Source organism: Odontesthes bonariensis, chromosome 14 (assembly GCF_027942865.1).
Source record: "Odontesthes bonariensis isolate fOdoBon6 chromosome 14, fOdoBon6.hap1, whole genome shotgun sequence".
Classification (NCBI taxonomy): Eukaryota; Metazoa; Chordata; class Actinopteri; order Atheriniformes; family Atherinopsidae; genus Odontesthes; species Odontesthes bonariensis.
In genome coordinates this window covers 10,117,339-10,143,971 of record NC_134519.1, presented here as the reverse complement: position 1 = coordinate 10,143,971, position 26,633 = coordinate 10,117,339, and the positions used below count along the sequence as shown (strand labels likewise).

Genomic DNA, 26,633 nt, shown 5'->3' with positions numbered 1-26,633 from the left:
GGTAGCTGTTTGTTGCTTCTCCTCAATCTTTTGGTCTCTGCATGTTCTGTACTTGCAGTCTTTTAAGCTGCTTGGTGACACAAAGAAATTGTAGTTGCAACTAAAAAAAAAAGCCTTGCATGGTACTTCACATATTTTTAGCACATTCACCTTTTTATGTAAAAATTTAAGTGCCTTTCTGGCACAACCTTTTCAGTACAGGAGAGAAAATGACATTTGCATTCTCCTGCTTTGTTACTAACAGTTCAAATTAACTTCTTAGACAGTCTTAAATAAGGTTTTGTTATGTTTTGGGGGTGGTTTTCCCTTTCCTTCATCATTGTGTTGCGCTTTTGGTCCATGTGAAATCTCTAAAGAGTTACTGCGACATTGTTGAGTTGTTCAAACAGATCTAAGACCAAAACACAGACTGCATGTAATTTAAATAGCAAAAAACAGGTTTAATTTGTGAAGCTGAAATCGAGGAGGAGGAAAAAAGCAGAATCCCAGAGCAAAACACTCCAAACGGTCAAAACACTGAACAAAACAAGATAAACCAGGACACAAAGATCATGAAGCTCACAACAGAAATATTAGGAACAACTGACTGGAAGGTAAAAACAGGTGAACACTGATGTCATGCAGGTGTGGGTTAATCATTAAGTATATAATAATAAAATAATTTAAAATTAAACAGAAAGTTTGCATGAACCTGACCAAAGCACATTCAAGTTGGTTATTTCAAAATAGAACATAAAAAGGTTAAACTAAAAGCTCAAAACCCCAAAGTCAACACAAACAGGCCTTATTCTCCATCTTATCCATCCTTTGTCCCTTTTCTGAATGATGTTTGTACAACGCCTGCCTCGTGGCTACTTTAGCATTTCCAAAGGACTGAATGAGCAGGATCCTCACACTCCATCGTTTTTTTTAGACTCTGCGTGTCAGGCAGGAAGACGGGAACTAAAATTGATCATTTTAGACAGAAGTTAACCAGAGGTGCTACAGGATTGTAACAGAGTGAGAAATAAATGTGTTAAATAAGTATGATATGGGCTCTTCAATAAAAACACAGGGTCTCTGCATTCACAAGTAATTGTTTCTATTTTCAGGGCTTTAGTCATTTCTTTAGAATAACAAATGGATATTTACATTGCGCATTTATGCCTTAAAAACAAATTGAAATTAGAGTGGTTTATGGAGCTTTTGGAAAAGATTAACAACCATCATACCACACTCCCAGTTTCTGGCCTTTTTCTCCCCTTTGCATCCATCCTTTGTCTTCCTCCATTGTTCATGTATGTCCTTGCATTTCCTACTTTTCTTTCACTTTTTCATCCATCTCTACATCCTCAGGAGCCTGTCTTCTCCTCCACCTATTCTCCTCCTATCTCCCTTGGCCAAAAGTGTCAGTATATTGACCATCATAGTCAGGTAAGGGCCTGCACCCGGCATACTTGACTGAGCAGCATGAGTATGGAGTCCTACCTTTCATGCTTGGTTTGCAGTCAGTCCTGAGAGAGGCAGTATCCCAGTTGTTGAGATTGATTTGGTTATGACAACACTAGTAAAAGTCCGTGTACAGCTATCACATCCACTGAGGGATGCACAAAGCATGCTTGAATGCATCTAACCTTTTTATATCTGCTTGGTTTGATAATGTTACTACGTGAGTAATTGCTCCCCAGGGACCAAAACGATGAAATGACTTAACAGTGAAGTTGTGTGAGGGATGATGTAGTTCTCCCAGTGTTACGTAGTAGATACAGAGATTATGTTTTGCTCCTTGGTCTTGTTTTATGCTTGACTCTTCTAAAGATAAGTCCAGCATGACTAAAAACAAGCTGAAATGAAAGCTCATTCGGCAGAGATTTTGCTGTGTATGCAAGCCATGACACATTAAGTTAAAAATAATCTTTCATTCTTTGGATTTCATCAGAAGGTTGGAGAGGATATTGAGGCCCAGATGACCATTGAGGAGAGAAAACAGATGATTTCAACACGTGAGGATGCCTGGAAGTCAAAGGGCAGAGGAGCAGCCAATGACTCCACCCAGTACACAGTTGCTGCACGTATGGTCAAGAAAGGTCAGTTCACTGCCTGTTACATGAAAACGCTGCGAGGCAAGACTTTCTCACACCTTTCAAAGTCACTGCTCCACAAAAAGCTGCACACCCAGAAACAGCTTAGCATTCTCTCCACCTCCATCGGCCACTGAAGGTTTGGATCAGATTGGATTATTTTTTTATTGTCAACATTCAGGTTGTTTTTTGCAGTTTCCAAAGAGAACAGACATTTGAAACAATTTGTAAACAACCTGGGTAATCGTATAATCAATAACCTTAAATTCAAGATGTTTTTTTAGTACACAGCACATTACAGTCACGTCTTTATATCAGAAATTGTGTTCAGAAATTATTTACAAAGTAGTTGTACAGTCACAATTTTATCTCTCCATGGTGAATCTTTTTGTTTCCTTTCTGCCTCCGTGTCCACAGGCCTGGCAGCCTCCTCCTCAGTTATCAGTCCCATCCTGTCACCAGTCTCCACCAAACTCAAGAGCAGCGTGCCTGCTGTCAACAAACCACAAGAAGGTGAGACAGATTGGAAAGTTCTGTAATCACTTCAACTTCAGCTAAAAAGGGAAAAAAATCCTGTTAGAGATTTTAACACATTAACAGATTTTAATTCAATTCAGTTTGATTTATATAAGACCACAGTCCACTTCAATCCAATTAGAATCCAATTTAATCCAGTTTGTTAGAATTCAGTTCAGTCAAATTGATTCAATTCAAATTAATGCAATTTATATGGTTCCAGGTTAAAAAAAAGTTGCAGAGGAAAAGAAACGAACAAATTGCATTGAAACAAGCAGAAATGAAATGTAATGTAATGTTGTTTTTATTAGAGTAGAATTAGATGAAAATAAAGAAAAAGAAAAATTGGCTCAAAATGAGCTATTTATATCCAAAACTACTGCAAATCTCTTGATGTCTGCCATCTTTTATCACCATGTTTCCGCAGGTACAAACCATAAACCATTTTTCCCTTGTTAGTTTCTCCTACACTATGGAGCTATTTGCAATCTGCAGTTTATGCCACGAGACATCACTGCTTCTAACACCCTGGATCCTCAGCGGCTGTTAGGGACTGATGTGCTACCAGCTAGATTTGACCGATTCAGGCCATCGTCACTGACTGTGTGAGAGAGAAACCAAATAGTGACTCCTTTCATAGGTTGAACACCACCTTCCTTACAGGGCTTTTCCACCTTGCTATAAAGAGTCTGGTGGCCTTTAATGCCATCATCAGATGGTGTAAGCACGGCTCTCTGCAGATGACTAATTTATTGTGACGGTTGTGTCCGCTGGCTTGATTTGTAGTGGGTATGAATAGAATACCTCTATATCTAGATTAGATCAGCTGTGTATGAAGAGACTGCAGTCATCATAAGAACTATGAGGTTTAATTCTTACCACAGCGAAGTACAAACAGGCCTTTAGTGACCCAGGAACATGAAATCTGTTGCATCTAAAGATACTTTGCCCATTTTGTCTTGATCAGTAGACAAAAATGCTGCCATACAAACTGACTTTTTGGTTCAAAGCTTATTAACTGCAGAATACCTTCATAAAAAAAAGCAGCAAGTCAACAAATAATTTGATAATCTGATGACGAACGAGCGCTATTGTTAGCTGTGCCGGATTCTGCTTATTTGAGTTGGATAGAACTAATTTAATCTAGCAGTTGTTTTCTAAATCAAATTATTTCATTTGCAGAAATTGAGGCCAAGCCAGACATGGAATCAGATAAGAAGCTTGACAAGTTGGAGAGCTTCTTAGGGCGTCTGAATAGCAAAGGTTTGTACTTCCTCAATTACTCTATAAAGTGATATCTTAAACGTGGAAGTATTGCTATTACTGCTTGTTCCCATTATATCAGTGCAGAGCCTTGTGTTTTTCCTCTTTGAGCTCATCAACATGCCACTTTGTCATCTTTAGCTGCAGTAAATCTTGGAAGAATCTGTGAAGTCATAGCTTGGATCTGTCTTGAGGAGTTAGCTCAACATGCAGTTGCCTTTTTTTCTATCTGAAAAACACATTTTGAAATATCAAGTGTGAAATGTTATTGATTTTGTTTTTGCATAAAGGCCCAATCATGCCTCCCTTTTTTGTTCAGTGGCAGGCTTGCAGGAAACCACCATAACAGTTACCGAGAAGGCAGTGAAGGAAGTGATGAAGCTGGATGATGAAATCTTCTCCAAGTTCTACAGACGTGTGGCTGAGTTTCCTCGCATGCCCACCAGGATCGAGATCAGTGAAGACTTTGACTCCATCTTTGGGTCTCAGGGTCCAAAGTAAGAAAACGCAACAACAGGGCTCTGTAAACTGTCTCCGCAAGGACAATAATTATGTTCTCGTTTTCCATCATCATTCACATTTGTTCTCCTCAACCAGGCTGACTTCAGCCATGGTGCAGCACAAGCGGTCTGTTCGTCCTTCCAGGAACGTTCAGTCATCTAGAAACCCTCTGAAGATGCTGGCAGCCAGAGAGGACATCCGGCACGAGTACACCGAACAGAGACTGAACGTGGCACAGCTGGAAAGCAAGAGGATGAAGGCTGAGAAAAGTGAGTACAGGGAACACAGCCTGTGATTATGTGTCTATGAGGTCTATGAGATGAGGAGTGAGTGTGTGGTACAAATGACTCCACACAAACAACTCTGTGAAGCCGTTTATTGTCAAAAAATGGGACACATTCTTGTTGTTTGCAGCCTACAAAGCTTCATCTATCTCCATTTCTATTAAACACAACAGATTAGAAAGGAGTTTCTTCTGACCCACTTTCACTTTCAGAGTGAAATATGTTGTTTTTCAACCCCTCCACGTACGTAGGTTTGTATTTTTACAAAGTCTGTTCTTTTTCTCATTCCAGTCAATAAAACCTCTGAGTACTCCGATGCTGCTCTGGCAGGTCTGGCCAGTAAGGAAAACTTCAGCAGTGTGAGTCTGCGAAGCGTCAACGTCTCCGAGCAGACCTCTAACAACAGCGCGTTGCCCTTTAAGAACCTCATGCTGATGCTGGTCAAAGGTAAAAAAAACTCCTTTCGACAGCTCTTAACTTTGCTTCACTTTGTTTCCTGATTGGCATCTTCTGAATCTCCTACCCTGTCACCTTCTTTACTTGCACAAGGGGTTAAAACCTGGACTTACACATCAACCAGGATTTGTTTAAGAAAAAGCATTTATGGAGAATTTTCAAGGAAAAGATCCGTTGGGCGACAAAAGACTTCACTGAGCATGTGAGCATTTGCCAGACAACCAGTGGAAATTCAAAAGAATTTCTTTTTCTTGCCAAGAAGAAAGCCATAACTGTCCAGACATGGCAAACTGCTAACAAACTTGAGTGTTTTAAAGGTTTAACCAAACAACATAGAATGGATTAACTGGTATGCTGTCAGGTGGATTTGACCTTTGCTCAAGCCAAACTATTTACCCATCTAATTATTCTCCATAAATCATATGATCTGCTTTTTCAAGCTATCAAATTATTCCTTCATCAAAGCTTAGTTTAAAGGAAAAACAAAAACAAAACGTTTATGACATCAGCAGTTTATAAGCGAGCAGATTTATGACTGTGACTGTGTTGTTTGCAGGTCGTCGTCACGTTCAGACCAGATTAGTGGAGCCCAGAGCGTCCTCTCTGAACAGCGGGGACTGTTTCCTGCTGGTCACTCCTGAGCACTGCTTCGTCTGGGTCGGAGAGTTCTCAAATGTCATTGAGAAAGCCAAAGTGAGTATTACTGAGTACTGAGTGTCTTATGTGTTCACAGCGAACTGTTGCAAAATTGGCACTGGAACAGAGATGACTCATTGATGATCCCGCCTGTCATTTTGATTCCCCTCACACGCACTGGCACATGATCCCATCTGTGCTCTCCATAAAACACATGCTTTCAGCCTCTGTCTGTAGACGCTTTCTAATAAATCTTTGTTTTCTTCTGCGCCTCCGTGTTCTGTGCTGTCAATTCATTCTTGTTTTTATCCACAAGAAGTACAGCAACAGTAGATCAAGTCTCTTCACCGTAACCTTATTTTGTCTTTATTCAGTTGTTAAGTTGCAGGCTTTCTCTGAAATTGTTTAAGATGCGTGTCTTCTTGTATCACTTCCTAAAATAATCAAGTCCAATTCCCTAATTTTCATAAAAATCATCACGAGAATATCAGAGTTCTTGCCGTTTCAGTGTGTGAGAGTGAATGTCTGACGACTAGATTTTTTTGTTTCTTGTCTGTAGGCAGTAGATTTGGCCACTTTCATCCAGACGAAGAAGGACATGGGCTGCAGAGCGAACCAGGTGCTGACCATTGAAGAAGGAGTGAACCCACAGGGTCCTGATGCACAGCAGTTCTGGACAATCCTGGGTGGACAGATGGCTTATCGACGTAGGACCTGAGACATGAACGTTGACACTGACTGTGTTTATTTGCAGGCACGCACTGCTTGCTGATGTCCAGTATTCAAATTAGATTGTTGTCTTTAATTGTGCCATAGCTGCGGGTCCACCGGAGGAGGATGAGCAGTTTGAGAATGGCATTGTGGAAACCAACTGTATCTTCAGGCTCCTGGATGATAAACTGATTCCTGATGATGATGAGTGGGGGAAGATCCCTCGCAGCTCCCTGCTGGCATCTAAGGAGGTAAAGGGCATGTTGTAAGCCTTTTTACCTGCTAACACGCTCTAATATCAGACTTTTGTTCTTTCTAGTGAAAGGGAACAATAGGCATTCTGTCCCTGCTTATTGGACTGACGGTTGCAGGTATTTATAGAATAGAGCATCGATGAGCAGTGCAGGAAAAATGACGCCTGGGTGGACAGAATAATTTTGGTGATTTGCGCTCTTGGCAGCAGGAGCAAACACATAACAATAAGCTTTAAAACCACATGTTTACCAACCCTGGTGTCTCACACAGGCTATAAAGCCAGCAGGTGCACCAGCCTGCAGATAACAAGAGGTGCATCACAAGCATTTTACGAGTCTGCACAGCAGCGAGAACTGTGATGAGTCTTCTTCTCCTGGGTGTTTAAAACCCACTCGTGTATCTGCTGATCAGGGTATAAAAAGGATGCATTTCTGCACATCCTTATATAAATTTTGATAAATTATTTTCTTACTTCAGCTTAAATGAGATGAATCTATTTATCTTCAGCTATGTCTTTTTAATGGCTGAGTCGAGCTTTGCTTCTGGTTGAATGCGAACAAGCATCTGTTTACCATTTCTGCGGCTCCTTCAGACCACAGTGTAAACCAGCAAACAGTCACAGTTCAAAAGGATGTTTCCTTTGAACCGCCAAGCTCTGAATATGGAAAATATTTTGTTTATTTTTTGTCTTATGAATCTGTTTACTTCAGGCTGATATTGATTTGTTGCCTAGCAACAGCAGGTGCTATAATGAGCATGCTGCTGCTGTTAAAAAATGACATGGGATCAGATCATGGGGGCTGAGACCAAAACACTTACTGCACTTATTTTGAACAATCTAACAATGAAGCATTGAAACTCTCTCTTCCTCTGTTTTTATGATATACAAAATATTATTTATTACAGTTTCAGTTTTGTTTTACATGTAGATTTGATGTTGTACTTTAACTCCATGTGGTTTGAAATATTGTACAGATTAGTCATACAACGATGGCCTTTATTAGAACATAAAGCAGCTGAAGTGAAGCGTTGGTTGTGAACTGTCTTTGTTGTTGTGCGGTGCAGGTGTTGGTGTTTGACTTTGGCAGTGAGGTGTATGTGTGGCACGGGAAAGAGGTGACCCTCGCCCAAAGGAAGGTCGCCTTCCAGCTCGCCAAACATCTGTGGAACGGGACATTCGACTACACCTGCTGCGATATCAACCCTCTGGATCCCGGAGGCTGCAACACGCTCATACCCAGGTCAGAATATACAAACTTTATATTTGTTTCACCTTTGAAGTCATTGTATTATGACCATGAAATCACAAAAATACTCCTTCTTACCTTCTTGATCTTGAAAAAGGTTGGTTTGGTGAAAGAGAGTTTAGTGCTGAAGTGTTTGCTGTGTTTCGGCCCACAGGAAGGGCCAGGGCCGACCTGACTGGGCCATATTCGGCAGACTGACAGAGCACAACGAGACGATCCTGTTCAAGGAGAAGTTCATGGACTGGACTGAAGCAAAGTCTCCCACACCGAAGGAAGGAGGCGAGCTTTTGCCTGAGCAGAAGGTGCAAATCCTGCACTTATTTTATGTGGATAATTAGATCAAATATACAGGTTACACACATCAGAGAGGCTTCGCATGTCTTTGTTATCTTTCCATCTGTTTGTTTGTTGGATTGCAATTCACGGTCACAGTTAATGCTGCCAAGAACAGTTTGTCACACATCGGGACCAAAATAAGAATTAGATAGCATATGCCTTTTTATAGATGATGTATAAAGCCTCACAAAGACACATCAAAGGGTTTTCTTCTGATTTTGCCTAGGCAGGCAGCTTTACTTTCATAATAAATCGTTCTCATGATCTTCCTCCTAGGAGGCTCCTGGACGAGAGTGCCGGCCTTACGACGCCAACCTGATGCTGCCTGTCCTCCATTCACCCATTTCCACTATTTTGGACGGGGTGAATGTGGGCCGGGGTTACGGCCCGGTGGAGACAGAGGACCACATGAGGATTCAGGAGCTCAGCACAGTGTCTGTAGATGTCTGGCACATCCTGGAGTTCGACTACAGTCGTCTGCCACGGCAGAGCATCGGCCAGTTCCACGAGGGAGACGCCTACGTGGTCAAGTGGAAGTACATGGTCATCACCTCAGGTTAGCGTCTGCAGACGAAGCAAATACTTTAACCTACTTTGCAATATATTAATGCAAATAAAAAACTTTCCTGGATGTCCCAGTTGGTCGCAGGCAGAACCCTGAGGCCAGGAGTACCGGGCCTGGGAAGGAGAAGTGCTGCTATTTCTTCTGGCAGGGTCGACACTCCACCGTCAGCGAGAAGGGAACATCAGCGCTGATGACGGTGGAGCTGGACGAGGAGAGAGGGGCTCAGGTACGGCAGAAGGTGCCTTTTAACAGTCAGTGATCAAAACATTGAAGATTTGCGATTTGCTTGATGTCCGAGGAACATTGAGCAAAAGTCTTCATGTGTGTATATTTAAAGGCTTAGAATGATAAAACATGAAAGATGGCACATTTGATTCTACTCAGTATAGGAAGACATGCATAATACATTAATCATGTGTTTTTTTTATTCAATGCTAATTGTACAGATGTGTTTGTAAGCTTCAGTCTCTCTGACTGTGGCCCCTGTGTGTTTCAGGTCCAGGTGCAGCAAGGAAAGGAGCCGCCATGTTTCCTGCAGTGCTTCAATGGAGGGATGGTCATCCACGCTGGCAAGAGGGAGGAGGAGGAAGAGAACACTCAGAGTAAACATGTCCACATAATGTATTTGTCCTTCACATCCAGATATAAGAAATACAATTGTTAGTTTGGGCTTTATTTGGTTTTGTCTTGCTTCTTTTTAAGAAAACTTTGGGATTTCAAGACATTTTTTACAACATTTTATTTACAAGATTTTTTCTTTCAGTTTAAGCAAAAGACATAGATTCTCAATGTCGTTATAAATGGATTATAACATTTCATATTTTGCATCCTAATCAGTCAGCTTTGTTCACCTGCTCGTCTGTGTCCAGGTGAGTGGCGTCTGTACTGTGTGCGGGGTGAGGTGCCGGTGGAAGGCCATCTGCTAGAGGTGGCCTGTCACTGCACCAGCCTGCGCTCCAGAGCCTCCATGATCCTGCTCAACATCAACAAAGCCATCATCTACCTGTGGCATGGCTGCAAGACGCAGCTCCACACCCGCAGCGTGGGAAACACGGCCGCACTCAAGATCAAAGAACAGTGAGCTTTTGTTTGGAGGGGAAGTTAGCCCTATTGTGGGTATTTTTATCTAAATTTCACAAACTCTTACCAGTGCATTTAACCAAGTTTCCTTCTGGCTGTTTTCAGGTGCCCACTGGAAGCAGGCCTCCACAGCAGCAGTAAAGTGACCATCCATGAGTGTGATGAGGGAATGGAGCCCACAGGCTTCTGGGAGGCGTTGGGGAGGAAAGACAGGAAGGCTTATGACTGCATGCTGCAAGGTACCAGACACACTTCATTTCTATATTTAACTTGTATAATATTCACCTGTACAGTTGCTCTTTTTGTCTTTTTGTGATTTAAACAGTTTGTTCATTTGTTTGTTAGTAGGAATAATTGCAGGATTTTGTTATTTATATGTTGATGGAGGTATTCAGTCCTCTACTGCTGTTGTTGACAGAATGTGGAGGTTTTTTTGTGTTTTGACATGATATTTTGTGGCCAAAGAAAGTGAAGAAGGTTTAATCAACTATTTGAAAAGCTTTATTTGTATCAGTGCAACAACAATTTTTTTTCTTAAATGACAAAGGCCAAAAGTATATTGTCATTGTTTCACAAATATATGAAAAAAGGTTTGCTTTGGGACGTAAACTTGGACAAAACGTAAAAAAAAAAAAAAAAACATCCTGTAAACAGTAAATGAGGCAACAAAGTTATGTCACACCTTGGCGTGATTTATCTGTATTTTGACTAAACCTCGAGGAATTACATATCCTGTTGTGTGTCATTAGATCCAGGTAAATTCAACTTCACCCCGCGGCTCTTCCAGCTGAGCAGCACATCTGGAGACTTTGTGGCGACTGAGTTCTTCCACCCATCCAGAGCTCCCGACCTCATCAGCTCGCTGCCCTTCCTGCAGGAAGACCTGTACAACGCACCACAACCTGGTGAGACCAGGACACTTTTTTCCTTTTTTTAATAGGGACTGTGCACGTTAATGTACATCATTTAACATTTATTTAGGCTTTCCAAATACTCATTTCCCTTTACTGACGCCATAGTTTGTCGTAGCCAACTCAATGTGGCGCCTCGCAGGCCCCCGTAATAGTTACCTGGTGCCAAAACCACTGATAACCTTTATTCAAAGGAGGTTAGGAAACCCTATGCAAAATCCTTTTGCATAAAACTTTGCATAAATTTATCTAAGATTTTTCCTGTTCTTGTCTTCAGCCATATGAAATGTACCCGCTGTCTTCTAGCTTATGTTTTTTTTATCCTCATTGGGATTATTTGGGGCAAAGTAACTGTCCAAAACAACACATATACTAATATTGAGTGATATTGTGTCTTTCTCTCACAGCTTTGTTCCTGGTCGATAACTTCCATGAGGTGTACCTGTGGCAAGGTTGGTGGCCTCAGGACAGCGAGAGCACTGGTTCAGCTCGCATCCGCTGGGATGCCGACCGGAAGTGTGCGATGGAGACCGTGCTGCAGTACTGCAAAGGTGAGGGGGGGTCAATCACAGCTGATAGCTTCATCCACTATTTTCTGGGTGCATGATAAACATTTTTATGTAGGTTTCTGGACCAAAGTATCTCTAAGAAATATATTTTACAGCAGAAAATGACACTATGAAGAGCACTATGAACAGTGCATAGATGTGTAAAGCTTTGAAATTGAATTTAATGCAAGTTTGGCGCTGGCAAGAGCAAAAATGTTGTGATTATGAATCCAATAATTCACTTATTTCACTGTCAGTAACTGGATCGGCTTAATCTTCTGCTAAATTGATACGCCTCTGGGAAATTTGTTTATTGATCAGCCCAAGAGGCAACATCCATGTTGCCACTGTCATTTAGAATGTGTGAGGCTCTTATATACTGGGTATATGAGGAGTTAAATAGCTTGTTTACAGGCTGGAGGTTCGTGAAGTATCTAATGAGAACTGATTTCCACAGGCTGCAGGATGTCACGCACATTCATATCAGGCAACTGTAACTTTTAACTCCAGGTCATCATGTTTTTCCCTGTAGAAAAGAACGAGAAAAAGCCTCAGAAGTCGTATCTGATCCACGCCGGTCTGGAGCCGCTCACCTTTACCAACATGTTTCCCAGCTGGGAGCACAGAGAGGATGTGGCTGAGATAACAGAGAGGGTTAGGAACACACACACTGTCCCACACACCTTCTCATAAAACCTTCCACCCTCATTTACATCATATAATTATGATAACACTTAACAGTCAGGAGGGTCAGCAGTGAGTCGACTTACACTCCAGAGTATAAGCTGTATTATTCACTCTCTCACACGTAAAAGATCTGAATTCTCTGTTGTGGCTGCAGGAGGCGGAGGTGTGTAACCAGATCATCCTGGTGGAGGATGTGTTGGCCCGGCTCTGTCAGAACATCTTCCCCCTGGCTCAGCTGCAGGCGAGGCCTCTTCCAGAGGGAGTCGACCCCCTCCGCCTGGAGATCTACCTGTCCGACCAGGACTTTGAGGTCAGTAAAGCCACAAAACCTCCCGAACGAAAGATCTGTCGTTTTAAACTTGGGTTTGTTTGTGATGTTTAAGGCAGGATACAAAAGTAAACAAAGCATTTTTTGCCCAGGCCTTTAAGCCATTTTCAGAGGTATTTTTTGTGTGCATTGGTTATTGTAGCTTAAAATTGATCATCATTCCACATCAGAGGAAACGATCTGATTAACTGACACAAAATTGATCCCACTCTTATGTTAACTGTAGCGCACTATGATACCGTAAAGTTAGACACTCACAAACTCTTTAAATTCAATATGGATTACCGTATAATAATCCATCTAACCGCATCTAACTTTCACTTCACAGACCAAGTTGTAGGTGGACAGAGGTAAGAAGAGCCGCTCGTGTGATTCTTCAGCACTGGGGACCTGTTTTTCTATCGAGCATGTCAGCACTGTGTTTCTCTTCTCGAAATGGATTTGAAAAATCACTCCTGTCTCTCGAGTGTGGTGTTGGTTGAGGAGGGAAGGTTGCGCTCGGCTGCACATTTACGTCTGAATGCTCCTGAAAGACCATTACTCTGTTAGATAGTGCTTTAAATCAGCTGCAGTTAGAAAAGATGCCGCGGCTCAGCCTCTTCACAGAAAGCCTCACGTTTCTAAACTTCATCTTTTGAGGGCTGCATGTAAGAATGCAAACGTCAGATTCAGTCAGACTGCACTGCGTACTTTGTTAAAAAGTTATACAGTCCAGATAAGGTGAGAAAGAACAGAGAGCAGAGGTGATTTTCTAAAGAATTCACTGTGATGCAATATGCTTCCTGATGACTTTTCACCTGGTTTCTACATTCCTTTGCACTCTTCCTTTAATATCGCAGATACATCCAAACACATACAAAAACAGTCGATACTAAGAGGTTTGCAGCCTCAGTGTGCTGCCAACAAAAACTTTTTGCACCCTGTCCCGCCTCCTCTATGCTCCTCCTTAGTAAGATTACTGTCAGATATATTTCACGGAAAGAGAAACAAAGCAACCAGGTTTAGAGACACAGAAGAAACATACAATGATAAAGAATAAGAGGAAAAAGAGGAAGAGAACATCCAAACCTGGATCCCAAACGTGACCCCAGATCAATGTAAAATATTCCAAGTGAGACTCAAAGAGCGACACCAGCGAATAAAATGTGAAACGAAAAACAAGCGGGGACCCGAAAAGTTAAGGAATTATTGAGACACAACAACAAAACAAAAGAATGCATCCGTTAGACGCACAGCGACCATAAAACGTATCTGTGTGGCTTGTGCTTGTTCTTTTCCCTCTTTCACTCCCAACCAGTCGGGGTCCTTCTATTGTTTCATAATCCATCCGCAGTTCTTCTCCACCAGGTTCCATTTTGGAGTATTTTAAGTAAATTGCTCCTTTTGTTTAAGTGTTTATTTGTGTTCGTTTAAAGCATTTAGTCCATTTTTCTGCTGACATTTAAAAAATGAATTATCAGAGCTAAAACTCGTTGATTTTTTTTTTGCTTAGCTGTTCTATGTAATTAAGATGTTAAACTCTGAAAAGAGGCAGCTTTATTCGTGCAGTTGCAGTTCATATGTGGCACCTCACCGCACGCCTGCACCACTTCTCTTTATATAAGCACCACATCCACCTGAGACTCTTTCCTCTCAAAGCAAGCAAACACTTCGATTATTCACCCTCAGCTAAACTGCATTCTGACTCACTGTCTGTCTGTGGAGCACAAAATGAAGGCATGAAAACTTTCACACCTGGTGAAACTTGTCTGGTGTGTTGGTCCTCGGTTGGTCTCACAGAGTACTGAATATCAAGTCGGTAACTTTTGTACAGAAACAACTGATCACTTAGAGACATTTTTGCTTCTCAATCTGAATGTGAAAGTGCAGAGAAATCACAGAAACTCTCTTTCTCTTTATCTGTACTCAATTCTCAGTCAGCCAATCGTGCGGCTGCATTGCAGATGATGAAATCCTGAAGATATAGGTCAGGAGCTTCAGTTCATGTTCACATCAGACTGAGGGGCAAAAATGTGATCTGATAAGATTGTGAGGTTTGTTTCAGTATTTCTGACACAGCTGATCTCAGTTTGTTTCCTCAGAAAAGATTTATTCCCTGTACAAAATCCTGCCCCATATTGTTTCTGACGTCTCAGAGGAAAACTCGTCTCAAACTGTTTTTCATGAGCATGTTGATGACTTCAGTGGATTAAACTATTAACTACTATTACCCTGAAATATAGAAATAAGTCAATATAAACAGGAAGGTAGATTGTTATGGACACTTCCTCGTGCCACCGAACAGGACAGAGCGGGTATGGAAAACAGATGGATGATTGGATATAACTCAATATTTATTCATTATACTTTAACAGACTTGGTTTCTAACACTACTTATATTTTCCAGCTTTTTTTATGTCCATCACTAATGTTCAAATGAAGCAAAGTGGTCGTGGAACTGAGTCAGACAAAGCAGCAGCAATAGTTACTTCGATTAGTGATAGATCACCTTATATGTGTCCAGCCTGTCTCTGGTACTGCTGCTTTGACTCATTTATCAAAGTATTTGTGTATTCAATATTTATTAACATGGCTTTCCATCGTTTCTGAGCAGGAAATGAATGTATATCTGAAACATTTGTGGAAATTATGTGACACAATTACATCAACAGGGAGCAGAACTGTTCCCGACACTTTGGGAATCTTGTCTTAAAAGTAAAGACGGGCCCAATCTAGTATTAGATCGGTCCAACATAAGTGTTTACTCTCTTCATGTAACACGTTTAAGTCCTCAGACTTTCACCAGATCAGGCATAATCTCTTCTGTTAGGTTGCCTTGACTTTTTAAACATTCAGCGGCGTGTTAGCACAAACAAGATTGAAAAGAAAAAAGCCCGGGTGCAGATCTTTTAGCTCCTCTGAACATTGTCAGCTGCAGGAAAATCACCACCACCTCACCGCTTCTTTGGAGCATTATGTGGAATTCACTATCATCCCTGACAGACGGGATGTGTAACCGCCTGTGTCTCTTTTCCAACTGCAGAAAGCTTTGGAAATGACGAGAGAGGACTACGAACGTCTGCCAGGGTGGAAGCAAGTGAACCTAAAGAAGGCCAAAGGACTGTTTTGAGCAAGTTTTTAACTAAAGATGGCACGTGAAGCGGTCAAAGAGTGGATGGTGGAGTCGAGGATAAAGGAAAAAGTTGCAGAACTGACGTGAAGGACAGGACTGGAGACGCACTCGCCTCGCTTGTAGTCATGTGTTACTTCTCGACAGTGTCCGTACTTAACTAAAATAAATCCAAGCGGTGTGTCGACAGGTAAAAAAAACACCTTGCTCTGGTTCGTACGTGGTGGTTGTGTGTCTTTAAAACCTCTTCCAAGCACTTAAAGTCCCTGCTTCTGGAGTCGTGGAAGAAAACACTTGGACGCTTGCTGTCAGAGTGCCATGTTGTGGTTGCGTGTACGCGTGCGACTGTATATAATGTTTGTGTGTGTGTACCGTTTGTGTAAATGTGCGCGTAGGTGCGTTTGTGACTTCGTACCCTTGTAAAAACAAGCCCTGTTGCGTCAGGTTTGGTGAGGACGTGTTGGACGCTGTCAGGCCTCGAAGGTCGCTCGACTGTTTTAGACTTCTGAGACTTCCCGGAGTGACGGACAGGCGAGCTGTGACTGAAAGGTTTGACTTTAAAGAAAGGGGAGACATCAGCTTGATGGATCTGAATGTATAGTGCCTTGCTTTTTGTGTACAGTTTATATACAGAAATTCTAGTCCGCATTTTTAAAGACTTTCTTTGTGATATAAGACATAGTGAATTAAATCACAATAATGCTCAACTCAAACAAGGAGTCATTGTGTGTCCTTTGCTGCATGTGGTGCATTAAAAAAACAGCTACTTCATGGAAATAATCAGCACATAAGCTAATTATTTTCTTTAGGCTTTTTTTCAAAGTGTGTGTCATGAATTTGGTTGTTTTATTTCAAATAGTTCAGACTCAGCACATTTTTTTATATACTTCCAGCTTTCTAAAGTGTCATGTCATACAGTGCTGGGTAAGTCTTGATCGTGAAATTAAAGTTTATCATTAAATATGCAAATGAGGCAATATTTTGAATCATGAATCTTGCTGCTGTTGGGCAGAAACCTCCATTATCTGCATATTTTCCCACTTATTGTTATTATTATTCAGTATCATGGGTCACGCTTTACAACTGTGAGTGACTTTCACAAAAATCGAACCAATGAAAAGTATCAACAAGAGCTTCAAATAACACGACTCTGCACAACCTCCACTTTGAGAAGATTCATCATCTCACTTCATGGACTTTGATTGCTAGTCATTCCCTGAAATGGAAAGTGTACTGCTGATATAATGATAGTTAAAGGTGTTTTACAGTGAAGGTTTTAGAAATCTGCTCTTATTATTTCATAGAAAAGAAATGGTATAAGCAGCCAGGAACAAATGTACGTTTTTGTCACAGTGAGAAATAAGACCATAAGATTATACAAAGCAACAAAACTGGAAAAGATATCCCTTACTGAATACAAAACAATCTTATTTATGGTTAAATTTGAACTGTTATCACCAGCAAACTTCCTTACTTGATTGATTTTAAGATTCTTTTTTTCTTTTCCATTTAAAAAGTTTGTTTTAAATATGTAAACGAGACATTAACTAATTCCATAAATATACAATACATCGAAGTTACTGATGTTATGAAATCAAAAAAGCTCCAAATCTACTTTGTTTTTGTCTCGTGTGTGGATTTACTGACATGATGATATAGATAACACATGTTGGAAGTGAATTGTTCCACCAATATCAACAATAGCATGTAAGATAACCGATAAGTTTGTCACACAACTCTTTTTACTTTCAGATTGGTTGAAATAAGTTCATGAAGAAGTGACTTTCATCAAACAACATGGGTTTGTTGTTGGTAATTCATACTAACAGTTTCAGAATTTAAAGCTCTGCAGCAAAAAGAATGGAGGTTAATGCAACAGTATTTGTACAACAACAACAAAGCAGCTCTATTTCCTTTCGATTACCACATGATATTTATAATTACAGTGTAACCGGTGTACAAGAATAATAATTAAAGAAGAGTTGAGTTCTGGAAAATTGAGTTTGCTGTTGCACAGAGCTGCATGAAAAACGTAAGTTGCCCGCTTAAGAACATCTAGTGGTTGATGGCTATTTGTTGAGTAGTATTATGATATTATTCTATTTTTAGAAAAAGAAATGTCCCCGTTTCAGCGCTGACGCGCAACTCATCGAGCATGCGCTGAGAAAGTCAGTGAAGTCCGGACATTATAACTTGGATCCTTCTGTCGAGGTCAGTTGCGATTTATTTTTCAGACAACATGATTACTTGAGTCTTAAAATGGCAATTCAAGATATTTCTGAATATATTCTATAATATTGCATAAAATAAAACAATATCTTGGATTGCCAAGACAAAATAAAACAGTAGGGTAGCCTAACTTTCCTGAACTATAATCACAGCGTCCAGCGAGTGCAAGACTTCTATTCAGATCAGTCGTATCAACATTTACCTTCTCAAAATCATAAAAAATCATAAATTATACATAATGTATGAAAACTTTTGATCAATTTTGGTAACAGTTCAATAATTCGGCGTTAAAGAAACTTACTAAAACTGCCGAATTTTAACCTAAATCAGCAGAAGTGGTGCTCTGCAGGATTCTTGTTCAGGCTTTTAAACCTTAAAGTCGCAATTTATTTTTTCTACATGAACACATACTGTAATTTCAGCGCTCTTACATTAAGCCTCCCACGTCATTACATTAAAACATTTAGCAGCAGAAACCTCGACAGTTCAGTTCTGACATGTAACCTAGATTGCCGTGATCTGTGTCGTGCATACCTGTTTGACCTTTTTTATAGGCCGTAAGGTGAACCCCGTTTTCGTATAGGCTCGCTCCGTGCTCTCCGAACTACATGCCCGTTAGCTGATAAAAATGACCAAGTTATTTTGCACATATAAAAAAAGTTTCGCGTCACAGAATCCTGTACTTTTTTTAAACCGAGACGTTTTCTGAAGAAATATTTTCCGCAGGGCTGAATGACGATTTTGACGTCACAAGACACCACGTGAGCGCGCTGGACCAATCACGTTGCCGATTTACGACAACAAACTGGAAAAATGACAACCTGCCTGGCGCTGTCAAATCTAACCTACAGAAAGGAATCTCGCAAAATATCGTTTTAAAGTGAACATAAAATAATAATTATCAACGATAATGCTCATTCATCTATTTCTGAATTGAGCCAAATAAATTCTAAATAGTGCTTTATTTACAGCACGAAGCACAATTATGCAAGTGACCTTTCATGTTGTCATTTTGATCAATTAATGGAATCCAATAATTATTGATAACCATCCACGTGTTTGTAACGTGGGCTAAATTAATTCCAAACAGTGCTTTATTTATAGTACAAACAACTAAGGTTACCTTTTCATGTTGTCATTTTTTATTAATGAATGGAAATAATTCTAATTATCAATGATAAGGACCATTCAGGTATTCATTTACTGATTTATTCACTAATAACTATGCAACACATAACAAAATCAAAACAAGTAGGGCATACACATCAACTGGCATTTACATCAACCGGCATAAACTTATATACATAACCATAATAAAAGGAGTGATACAAATGGAATAGAATAGAGGTAAAAATAAAAAATAAAAATGCGCGCACACACACTATTCCTCACTGTCAGTGTCAGGGCAGCTGAAATCATCTTTATCCTCTGTTTCCTTTGTGGTGTTTGAACAGCTGGAACACCTGCACAAGTCTGTACAACAGAGTCCTGCAGAGAAACAGGAGCATCTCTTTGTCTCACAGGCACTCCCTCTGCAACCACAGTGTATGACATGTAAAACAGGGGCTGGATTTCTTGTCATCCATGTCACTTGAAGATTTCCATCTTCCAGATGCCAACCATGTCCAGTGGGAGATGGAGCGCCAATCTTTTGCTTTACACATGACCTCATTATTTTAGCCTGATAATTTGCCCTTTTGCAGTGCTGGTGGAGGGCATCACTTGTTGGGGGGATTGATAATTCTGGCAAGGCTGATGATGCCATACAGAAAGCTTTGTACCTAGCCTCATTGATGTTTTCTGCGGTTGGTTGATCGTACAAATGGCATACATATAATGCAAATGTAGAGTGGTCCAAGTTAAATTCAGGCCCCAGATTTCTGAAAGCCTTCAGGGAGACATCTTTCTCGCATGCCACAGCAAATGTCTTCTTTTTGCCTTGTGGAGTCACACCCAGAGAATGTATGGATCCCAATCAAGGCTGAACACACACTGGCTCCGAGAGCTGATGACACCTTGGTAATGTCCATTATGCATGTTCTGTTGCCCGTCCCTGTGAAAAAGTACAAGCTGCATGGCAAATCTTTCTGCAGACTCACAGCAATGACTGCTACATCAGTGTCAGGGCTCTTAATAATGACAGTCTTATGTTCCTGTGCAGCATGTTGTGCATGCAAAAACACCCTTGTGTCACATTCTTCATGGTCACACTGCAGGTCTTCCTTAGCATGAACAGACTGCACACCTTCCAGTACAATCACACAGTGACATTGGTGTTGATGTGCTATGTACAAGCTGAGGTTTCTTCCCACTGCTGTAAGATCAGCATGTGGCCACGCATCGTATAAGAACTCAGCAAGTGCTTCTTTATTTGTTCCTTCTGATTCCTTCCATTCCACCTTGTGCAGGTGAAATTCTGTGTTTCCTCATGCTTAACAGAAGATATGTGCATGTAACAAATCTTTCGGTCGAAATTTCGTCTTCTTCGGTACTGCTGGATGATCGCGCTGCTACTGCGGTGCTGTTTCTGTTTACCAGCTCAGCTGACATACCAGCTATCCGATTTGACCATTCTTATGACGTCTCAACTGTGGCAACTCTCACGAGCCAAACTGTTATTACGCCGGCCGAATATGTACATACGCCTTGCCAGGCACTAGTTCTTCCTTTAAACGTTGCTAACTAAAAAAGTACTGTGTTCTGAGCGGCGAACCTTTTTTTTAAACCTCAACATAACTCAATGTTTTTATGAGCTGAATCGTGTTTGGTACGGAGTGCGTGGAACAAACCTGGTGTTCTGAAGGAGTTTTCGAGGTTCACCTTACGGCCTATTTATTCCAGGTTTGAAATGCCTCAGTAAACCAAAATGACAAAACAGGTGCTGTTTTTGCTTACCTTATAAAGTTGATTTAAGTTGGCACATTTCTTTGAGGACTTTACTGCAACAGCTTGGTGAGTTTTACGTGACTCAACAATGTTTAGTTTATTCCCAGTTTCTGCCTGCGTGAAACCAGTGTTAATTATCTGGCTTTCTACTATACAGTTGTTTATCCAATGTTTGTTTTGTCATATTCACAAAGAAGAAATGTCCAATCAAGTGAGACTGCAGCTGCTGCCTGGCGCCAGGTGTTTCTTTGATGAGCCCATTCAGGTAAAGGTGGCCGGATTGAGGCCCAGACAGGTGGTCACCATGAGAGCCAGATCCACAGATGAGAGAGGAGAGGTGTTCAGCTCCTTGGCCTCCTACAGGGCTGATGGCAGAGGGGAGATCGACCTGGACAGAGAGCCCTCACTCAGCGGCAGCTACGTTGGAGTCGAACCCATGGGTCTGCTGAGATCACTGAGGGCAGAAACCTTACACAAATACTTTTATAAGAACAAGGTATTCGACCCTCATGTGGTGAACTTTTCCGTGCATGAGGAGGATGGTGGGATGCTGGCAGAGTCGACCAATGAGAGGCTTCTGATGGGAGATGGGGTCAGTCGGGTTCCTGTCAAAGAGGGGAATATTCATGGAGTGCTGTTTACTCCCCCAGGTACTGAAGGTTTTCCCTACTTACAGCCACATATACTGTTTGTGAACATAAAAACGCAGCTGAGGCAGCCAATATAGTTTTGTTGCAACAATTGGCATTTTAAGGTCAGGCATACTGACTCAGTCAGTCAATAAACCTGCAAGTTAAATCCTACAAACCTGACACCACTGTAGACTAAATAGATGCAGCTTTTGTCTGTCACTGAGCTGCACAGGAAAACTTAAGTTTGTTGACGAATAAAAACATATGCCGTGCTTCTTAAATTTACTTGGACTTTTTTTGTCATTGCAGACAGTTTCAGCCCAATATAGTGAATGTTTAACCCTTAAAGGTAGGGTAGGAGATCCTGGATTTTGAGTCCAGCGAAGCTGCATTTTGAAAATACACAGGTAAAAAGTCCCAACCCTTTTCTTCACTTCCCCCCCGAAGCCACGCCTCTAGAGTACATGAACGTGCACAAGCACGAAGGTGCACGAGCGCTGTTCTGACAGCAAGCATCGATCGTTGCCGTATTTAGTATATGATAACTATAAGTTTAATAATGCTAGCTGGCTCTAGTTTAGCTTCCTGCCAAGCTTCTGGACGCGTAATTCGTTCACGGAGCAGGGTACGCGCACAGGGGGAAGGAGGGGGAGGGAGGAGCAGATTGCAGTTTGATAGACGCATCAGAATCCAATCATCGTTAACGGTCCGTTCAGTATGATTGGATAGTGTTTTTCCTAGATTGTACGACCTAGAGGCCACTAAAACTTTTCATATTTATGTCAAAACTTTTAATTAATTGGTTGCTGTCAGGGTGTGGTGTAGGGAGGACACGGATGCGGACTTTTCTCAAGAAGAAGGGTGATTTAATAACAAAAAACAAAGTAACAACATAAAGCGCGGCTTAGCCGGATTCAAAAAAACTCAACTGGGGAAAATACTGGAAAAACAAAACAAGGACTAAACATGGTAAAGATTAATAAATACTTAACTTGGTCAAAGATATCTTGTAGCATGGCATGAAGGGTCAGACACAAACAAGGAACCAACAACCAGACAGGGGAGACAAGAGACTAAATAGAGGGCTGGGAGTGATTGGAGAGTGAGTGCAGCTGGAGACAATGGACAGGTGAGGGGAATAAACTAATTACCTGGGTGAGGGAAGTGAAGGGAAAACTAAGGCAAAACTAAACATGGACTGAAAACAAACATAACCTAAACATGAAAACCAAAAAATGAGAGTTTCTGGGCGTGACAGTTGCAATGGGGGTGTGAAGAGTATTTCAAGCAATATGTAAAAAAATGTTCCAGAAAAAGATCCCCTACCCCACTTTTAAGTTGGACATTCCTGCAACTCATTCCAAAAAATGTTCTGATGGAAAACTTTAATCGGTAAATCCTTAATCTGTAATGTTGACATTCTTTTTGAAAAAGGGGTTCTGGCATTACTTTGTAGCACACTTTCTTCTGTGAACGGGACAGGTCAGGCTCGTCCAGTACCCTCCTCTGTCACAGTCATGTCTTTCTAATGTACACAGAATGCGGTCTTGTTGAAAAATTTATGATTGTTTTAGAAAAATATGTAGTTTTGATGGCAGCATATGTTGCTCTAAGATCTCAATTGAATTTTCTGCATTAATGCGGCCATCATAGAAGTGTAAATGACATTTGCCAAGAGCTCTAATACATCCCCATACCATCACTAGGCCTGGCTTTTGGACTCTTTTGGTCCTTGACTCAGGGATGGGATTTGAGAACAAAAACCGGCTCCCATTAGTTCGATCCCGTGGAATCGTTAATCCGCCAGCCTAACGATCCCGTTCATAGGTTCTGCTAACATTTGACGCATTTGCACGATGCCGTCATGTGGACGCTTCCTATTTTGGCTCAGAATGTTTCCAACATGGCGTCGAGGCTGAAGCGCTCCAAAGTGTGGTTATATTTCAACAAAAAGGACAACAGGCTACGAGGGCAACAGGTGCAAAGCTTTAATCACATCAAAGGGGGGAAATACCTCCAACATGCTGAAATATTTGACCACACAGCATGCAGTTACTTTGCACGAATGTAAAGTCTTTGACACGCTGCTAAGCGATGGCGGCAACTCTCATCATGGGGTGTGTCACTCTTGCCTGCATTCAAAACTTGAGAGCCCTGTAACGTAAAACTTCTAGGTCCTGTTGATTATAATAATGTTAGCGACATACTGTAATAATTTCCATCTGATATCAACATTTATTTGACGAGGACTGCAAGAGTGAGGCAGGCTCAGAGGCAGGCTCCCGAATACATGTAGCAACCCCTTTCATCGAGGCAGGGAAAAGTAAAACGATGGAGGCGAAAATAGATCAAATGTTGGTGCATACTTGAAATTAAAGTGTTACTGCAACCAAAGCCATTTGTATCATATATAACTGGATCAGAATCGACAAGAGAACCGACTCCATCCATCATCTTACGCTTCTCCGGGGGTCGGGTCGCGGGGGCAGCAGCCTGAGCAAAGAGACCCAGACGTCCCTGTCCCCGGCCACTTCCTCCAACTCTTCTAGGGGGACCCCGAGGCGTTACCTCTGCCAGCCGAGAAACATAGTCTCTCCAACGTGGTTCTACTCCAAGCCCCTCCCGAATGACCGAGCTTCTCACCCTATCTCTAAGGGAGAGCCCAGACACCCTGCGGAGGAAACTCATTTCAGCCGCTTGTATTCGCGATAGGTGAGGGTAGGAACATAGATTGACCGGTAAATCGAGAGCTTCGCCTTCTAGCTCAGCTCCTTCTTCACCACGACGGGCCGGTGCAGAGCCCGCATCACTGCAGACGCCGCACCGATCCATCTGTCAATCTCCCGCTCCATTCGTCCCTCACTCGTGAACAAGGCCCCAAGATACTTGAACTCCTCCACTTGGGGAAGGATCTCATTCCCGACCCAGAGAGAGCATTCCACGGGAATGAGAACCGACTCGCTAAACAATATCAATAATGGAACCGGAATCGCTAAATTCTTAACAATTCCCATCCGTACTCACAGTACACGGTTTTCATTTCCAAATTCAGATTTGGAATACTAATTGGTCTGACCACAATACACATTTCCTCCATGTGATACCTCCAAGTCCAGAGAAGTCAACGCTGCCTCTGGACAAGGTTGACAGGTAAAGAGGTAACAGCCCCTCTTCCCATTTTAGTAGGTAGTGCAGGCCTGAAGGGAAGTATCTTGGGTTGGTATTGTTTGCAGTTAATGATTCAAAGTAAATGTATTTACTGTCTCATCTTTGCTGATGAAGGGGATTTAAGTATGCAAAGTTAATGGACACATTTTTAACAGGCGTGTATTAAGTCAAACCTTTGGCCTGTGCTCCAGGAGAGGGCCCGTTTCCGGCTGTGTTGGATCTGTGCACCTTCATGTCTGAGAAAAGAGCCTGTCTTCTGGCCAACAAAGGCTTCACAGTTCTCACAGTGCCTGTGTTCAGTGACAGGCCCGACAACTTAAAAAAGATGCACCTGGACCACTTTGAAGAAGCAGTGCATTTCTTACAGCAGCTACCTAAGGTGACACATCCATGTCAAACATGTGCCAACTGTTGTTTTTTTGCTGTCAGATAACATGGTCAGTATTTTTCTTTTGAGCTTGATGCCCTGAGATTCAAAAGGTCTAATCGGAATAAAACATCATCATAGATATACTCAAATTAAGTAACATATCATTGCAAATGTGTTGAGTTTAATGTGTGTGTTTTTTTTCTGTTTTTATCTCCACCACCCTGCCCATCAGATACCTCTATGCTGTATTTCATTAAATGTGATAACTGCTACAGTATTATTTTATAGGATAAACACACAACTGATTTTTTATGTCACCATTCAGGGTAACATCAACAGCATGTAGAACCTTTATTGAAACGACTTAAAGTAAAGACTTAAACTGGTGTTAAAATACGATACATGCTGATTCCATGTTCTTGTAATATAGTTCTGCATCAGCTGAGTCCACCGACACCTTCATACTCCAGTTCTTAAGCTGTTTATTGTGATGCAAACTTTGTCTTTACTTATGTGTGTGTTATTTTGCAGGTGGGCAGTAAAGGTGTTGCTGTAATCTCACGATCAAAGGGTGCAGATATCGCACTGTCACTTGCTGCCTTTGTGCCAGGTGTTGAGGCCGTAGTTTGGATCAATGGTTGCTCCGCCAATGTGGGCATTCCCCTTTACTGTAAGGGACAACAGATCCTCTCTTCATTAATGTTTAACTTCAATAAGGTGATTTCCACTGAGACAGGAGGTAACATAATCAAGTACGCTGTTAATAATCCTCTGGATGAGGAGAACAAGGGGAGCCTGATCCCCATAGAACGCGCCAAGGGACGTTTCCTCTTTGCGGCCTCAGAGGACGACCTCAACTGGGACAGCAAAGCCTACATGGATGAGATGGTGGAGAGACTGAAACGCCACGGGAAGGAGAACTTTGAGACTGTGAGTTATCCAGAAGCTGGACACTTGCTGGAACCACCTTACGGACCACACTGCCCCTCGGCTTTTCATGGGATGCTGAGCTTCCTTGTCCTGTGGGGGGGTGAGCCCAGAGCCCACGCAGCAGCTGAAGTCCACCTGTGGAAGAAGATCCAGGAGTTCTTAAGAACTCATCTGAGCTGTGATGCAGCACAGAATAAAGCCAAATTATAGATTTAAATTGATCTAAATGGGAAACATAAAACAACATAATCACTGCTAATTAATTCATATCTGAATTTTCAATGTTTTGTAGTTAACAGAAGTCTACGATTATTATGAATTCTACTCTTAAGAGACCATAAACTCGACCACCTGAAAGTTTTCAGTCCCTTTTTTACAGTTTACAGTCTCACTTTATAACTAATTCAAACGATAGTTTTGTAATAAATCTAAACGCAATTCTCCACAATGACAAATCAAAACCATGTTTTTGGAATGTTCTGTCAAAATGAAATGGTGCGAATGTTTGCTGACCTCACAAAACAATTTGATGCATCTATAGATGTATCTCAGTAGATGGCAGTCTGGTGAAATCACTACAGACGGCCTCACATTTGACTCTAGAATACTTTGGTATCCAAAGGAGTTCATGGTGGACTCAATGACTGCAAGGTGCCCGGTCCTGTTTCTTCAGAACGACCCCAGATCATCAGCCCTCCACCACCGTGCTTGACAGCTGGTATGAGGTGTTTGTGCTGATATGCTGGGTTTGGATCATTGTTGATATCTATCTCCCTTTGCATTGTGTTAACACCCACCTGAAGGCTCCAGACCTGCAAAGTAAACCTAAACCTGAACTGAGCAGCTCCTGGCTGCTGTTTACCCTCCTCATACTTATGGAAGCAGTGAAGGTGTACTTTTATTTCACACACTGGTTTTGCATGTT

The 26,633-nt window shown here is 41.6% G+C and overlaps 2 protein-coding genes across 13 annotated transcripts in view; both read left to right on the top strand.

Annotated features, from left to right (window-relative positions):
• The window catches only part of svilb (supervillin b), a 46,925-nt gene extending 30,510 nt beyond the window's left edge, over positions 1 to 16,415 (top strand). For 5 of the 10 annotated variants that reach the window (XM_075482788.1, XM_075482782.1, XM_075482783.1 and 2 more), the window contains 22 exons: positions 1,336 to 1,413; positions 1,919 to 2,066; positions 2,478 to 2,573; positions 3,759 to 3,839; positions 4,159 to 4,336; positions 4,437 to 4,609; positions 4,916 to 5,071; positions 5,637 to 5,773; positions 6,276 to 6,423; positions 6,533 to 6,678; positions 7,748 to 7,923; positions 8,084 to 8,231; positions 8,542 to 8,821; positions 8,905 to 9,056; positions 9,327 to 9,432; positions 9,700 to 9,907; positions 10,016 to 10,149; positions 10,660 to 10,815; positions 11,229 to 11,372; positions 11,902 to 12,023; positions 12,211 to 12,366; positions 15,407 to 16,415. In XM_075482788.1, coding sequence (XP_075338903.1) covers positions 1,336 to 1,413; positions 1,919 to 2,066; positions 2,478 to 2,573; positions 3,759 to 3,839; positions 4,159 to 4,336; positions 4,437 to 4,609; positions 4,916 to 5,071; positions 5,637 to 5,773; positions 6,276 to 6,423; positions 6,533 to 6,678; positions 7,748 to 7,923; positions 8,084 to 8,231; positions 8,542 to 8,821; positions 8,905 to 9,056; positions 9,327 to 9,432; positions 9,700 to 9,907; positions 10,016 to 10,149; positions 10,660 to 10,815; positions 11,229 to 11,372; positions 11,902 to 12,023; positions 12,211 to 12,366; positions 15,407 to 15,493 — 3,210 coding nt within the window. In that variant the 3' untranslated portion in view covers positions 15,494 to 16,415. Of the gene's footprint in view, positions 1 to 1,335; positions 1,414 to 1,918; positions 2,067 to 2,477; positions 2,574 to 3,758; positions 3,840 to 4,158; positions 4,337 to 4,436; positions 4,610 to 4,915; positions 5,072 to 5,636; positions 5,774 to 6,275; positions 6,424 to 6,532; positions 6,679 to 7,747; positions 7,924 to 8,083; positions 8,232 to 8,541; positions 8,822 to 8,904; positions 9,057 to 9,326; positions 9,433 to 9,699; positions 9,908 to 10,015; positions 10,150 to 10,659; positions 10,816 to 11,228; positions 11,373 to 11,901; positions 12,024 to 12,210; positions 12,367 to 12,712; positions 12,735 to 15,406 lie in introns of all 10 variants that reach the window. The other 5 variants (XM_075482787.1, XM_075482786.1, XM_075482784.1 and 2 more) reach the window with 4 other exon arrangements.
• A 1,240-nt stretch (positions 16,416 to 17,655) lies between these two features.
• Positions 17,656 to 26,065, top strand: LOC142398677 (acyl-coenzyme A thioesterase 1-like). Of its 3 annotated transcripts, none has more exons than XM_075482777.1 (4): positions 17,656 to 17,704; positions 20,803 to 21,258; positions 24,600 to 24,787; positions 25,310 to 26,065. In XM_075482777.1, exons 2-4 carry the CDS (start codon positions 20,808 to 20,810, stop codon positions 25,916 to 25,918), a joined length of 1,248 nt encoding a protein of 415 aa, XP_075338892.1. In that variant the 5' UTR covers positions 17,656 to 17,704; positions 20,803 to 20,807; the 3' UTR covers positions 25,919 to 26,065. The 3 variants fall into 3 exon arrangements, with proteins under 3 accessions (XP_075338892.1, XP_075338893.1, XP_075338894.1); XM_075482778.1 differs by having other exon boundaries at positions 17,660 to 17,704; positions 20,806 to 21,258; XM_075482779.1 differs by lacking the exon at positions 17,656 to 17,704 and adding an exon at positions 18,899 to 20,674 and having other exon boundaries at positions 20,806 to 21,258.
• The last annotated feature ends 568 nt before the right edge of the window (positions 26,066 to 26,633 follow it).

Coding starts and splice junctions, on each gene's coding strand:
- LOC142398677 (XM_075482777.1), top strand. CDS start 20,808: ATGTCCAATCAAGTGAGACTGCAGCTGCTGCCTGGCGCCAGGTGTTTC. Junction 21,259..24,599: donor AGTGCTGTTTACTCCCCCAG/GTACTGAAGGTT, acceptor CCTGTGCTCCAG/GAGAGGGCCCGTTTCCGGCT. Junction 24,788..25,309: donor TCTTACAGCAGCTACCTAAG/GTGACACATCCA, acceptor GTTATTTTGCAG/GTGGGCAGTAAAGGTGTTGC.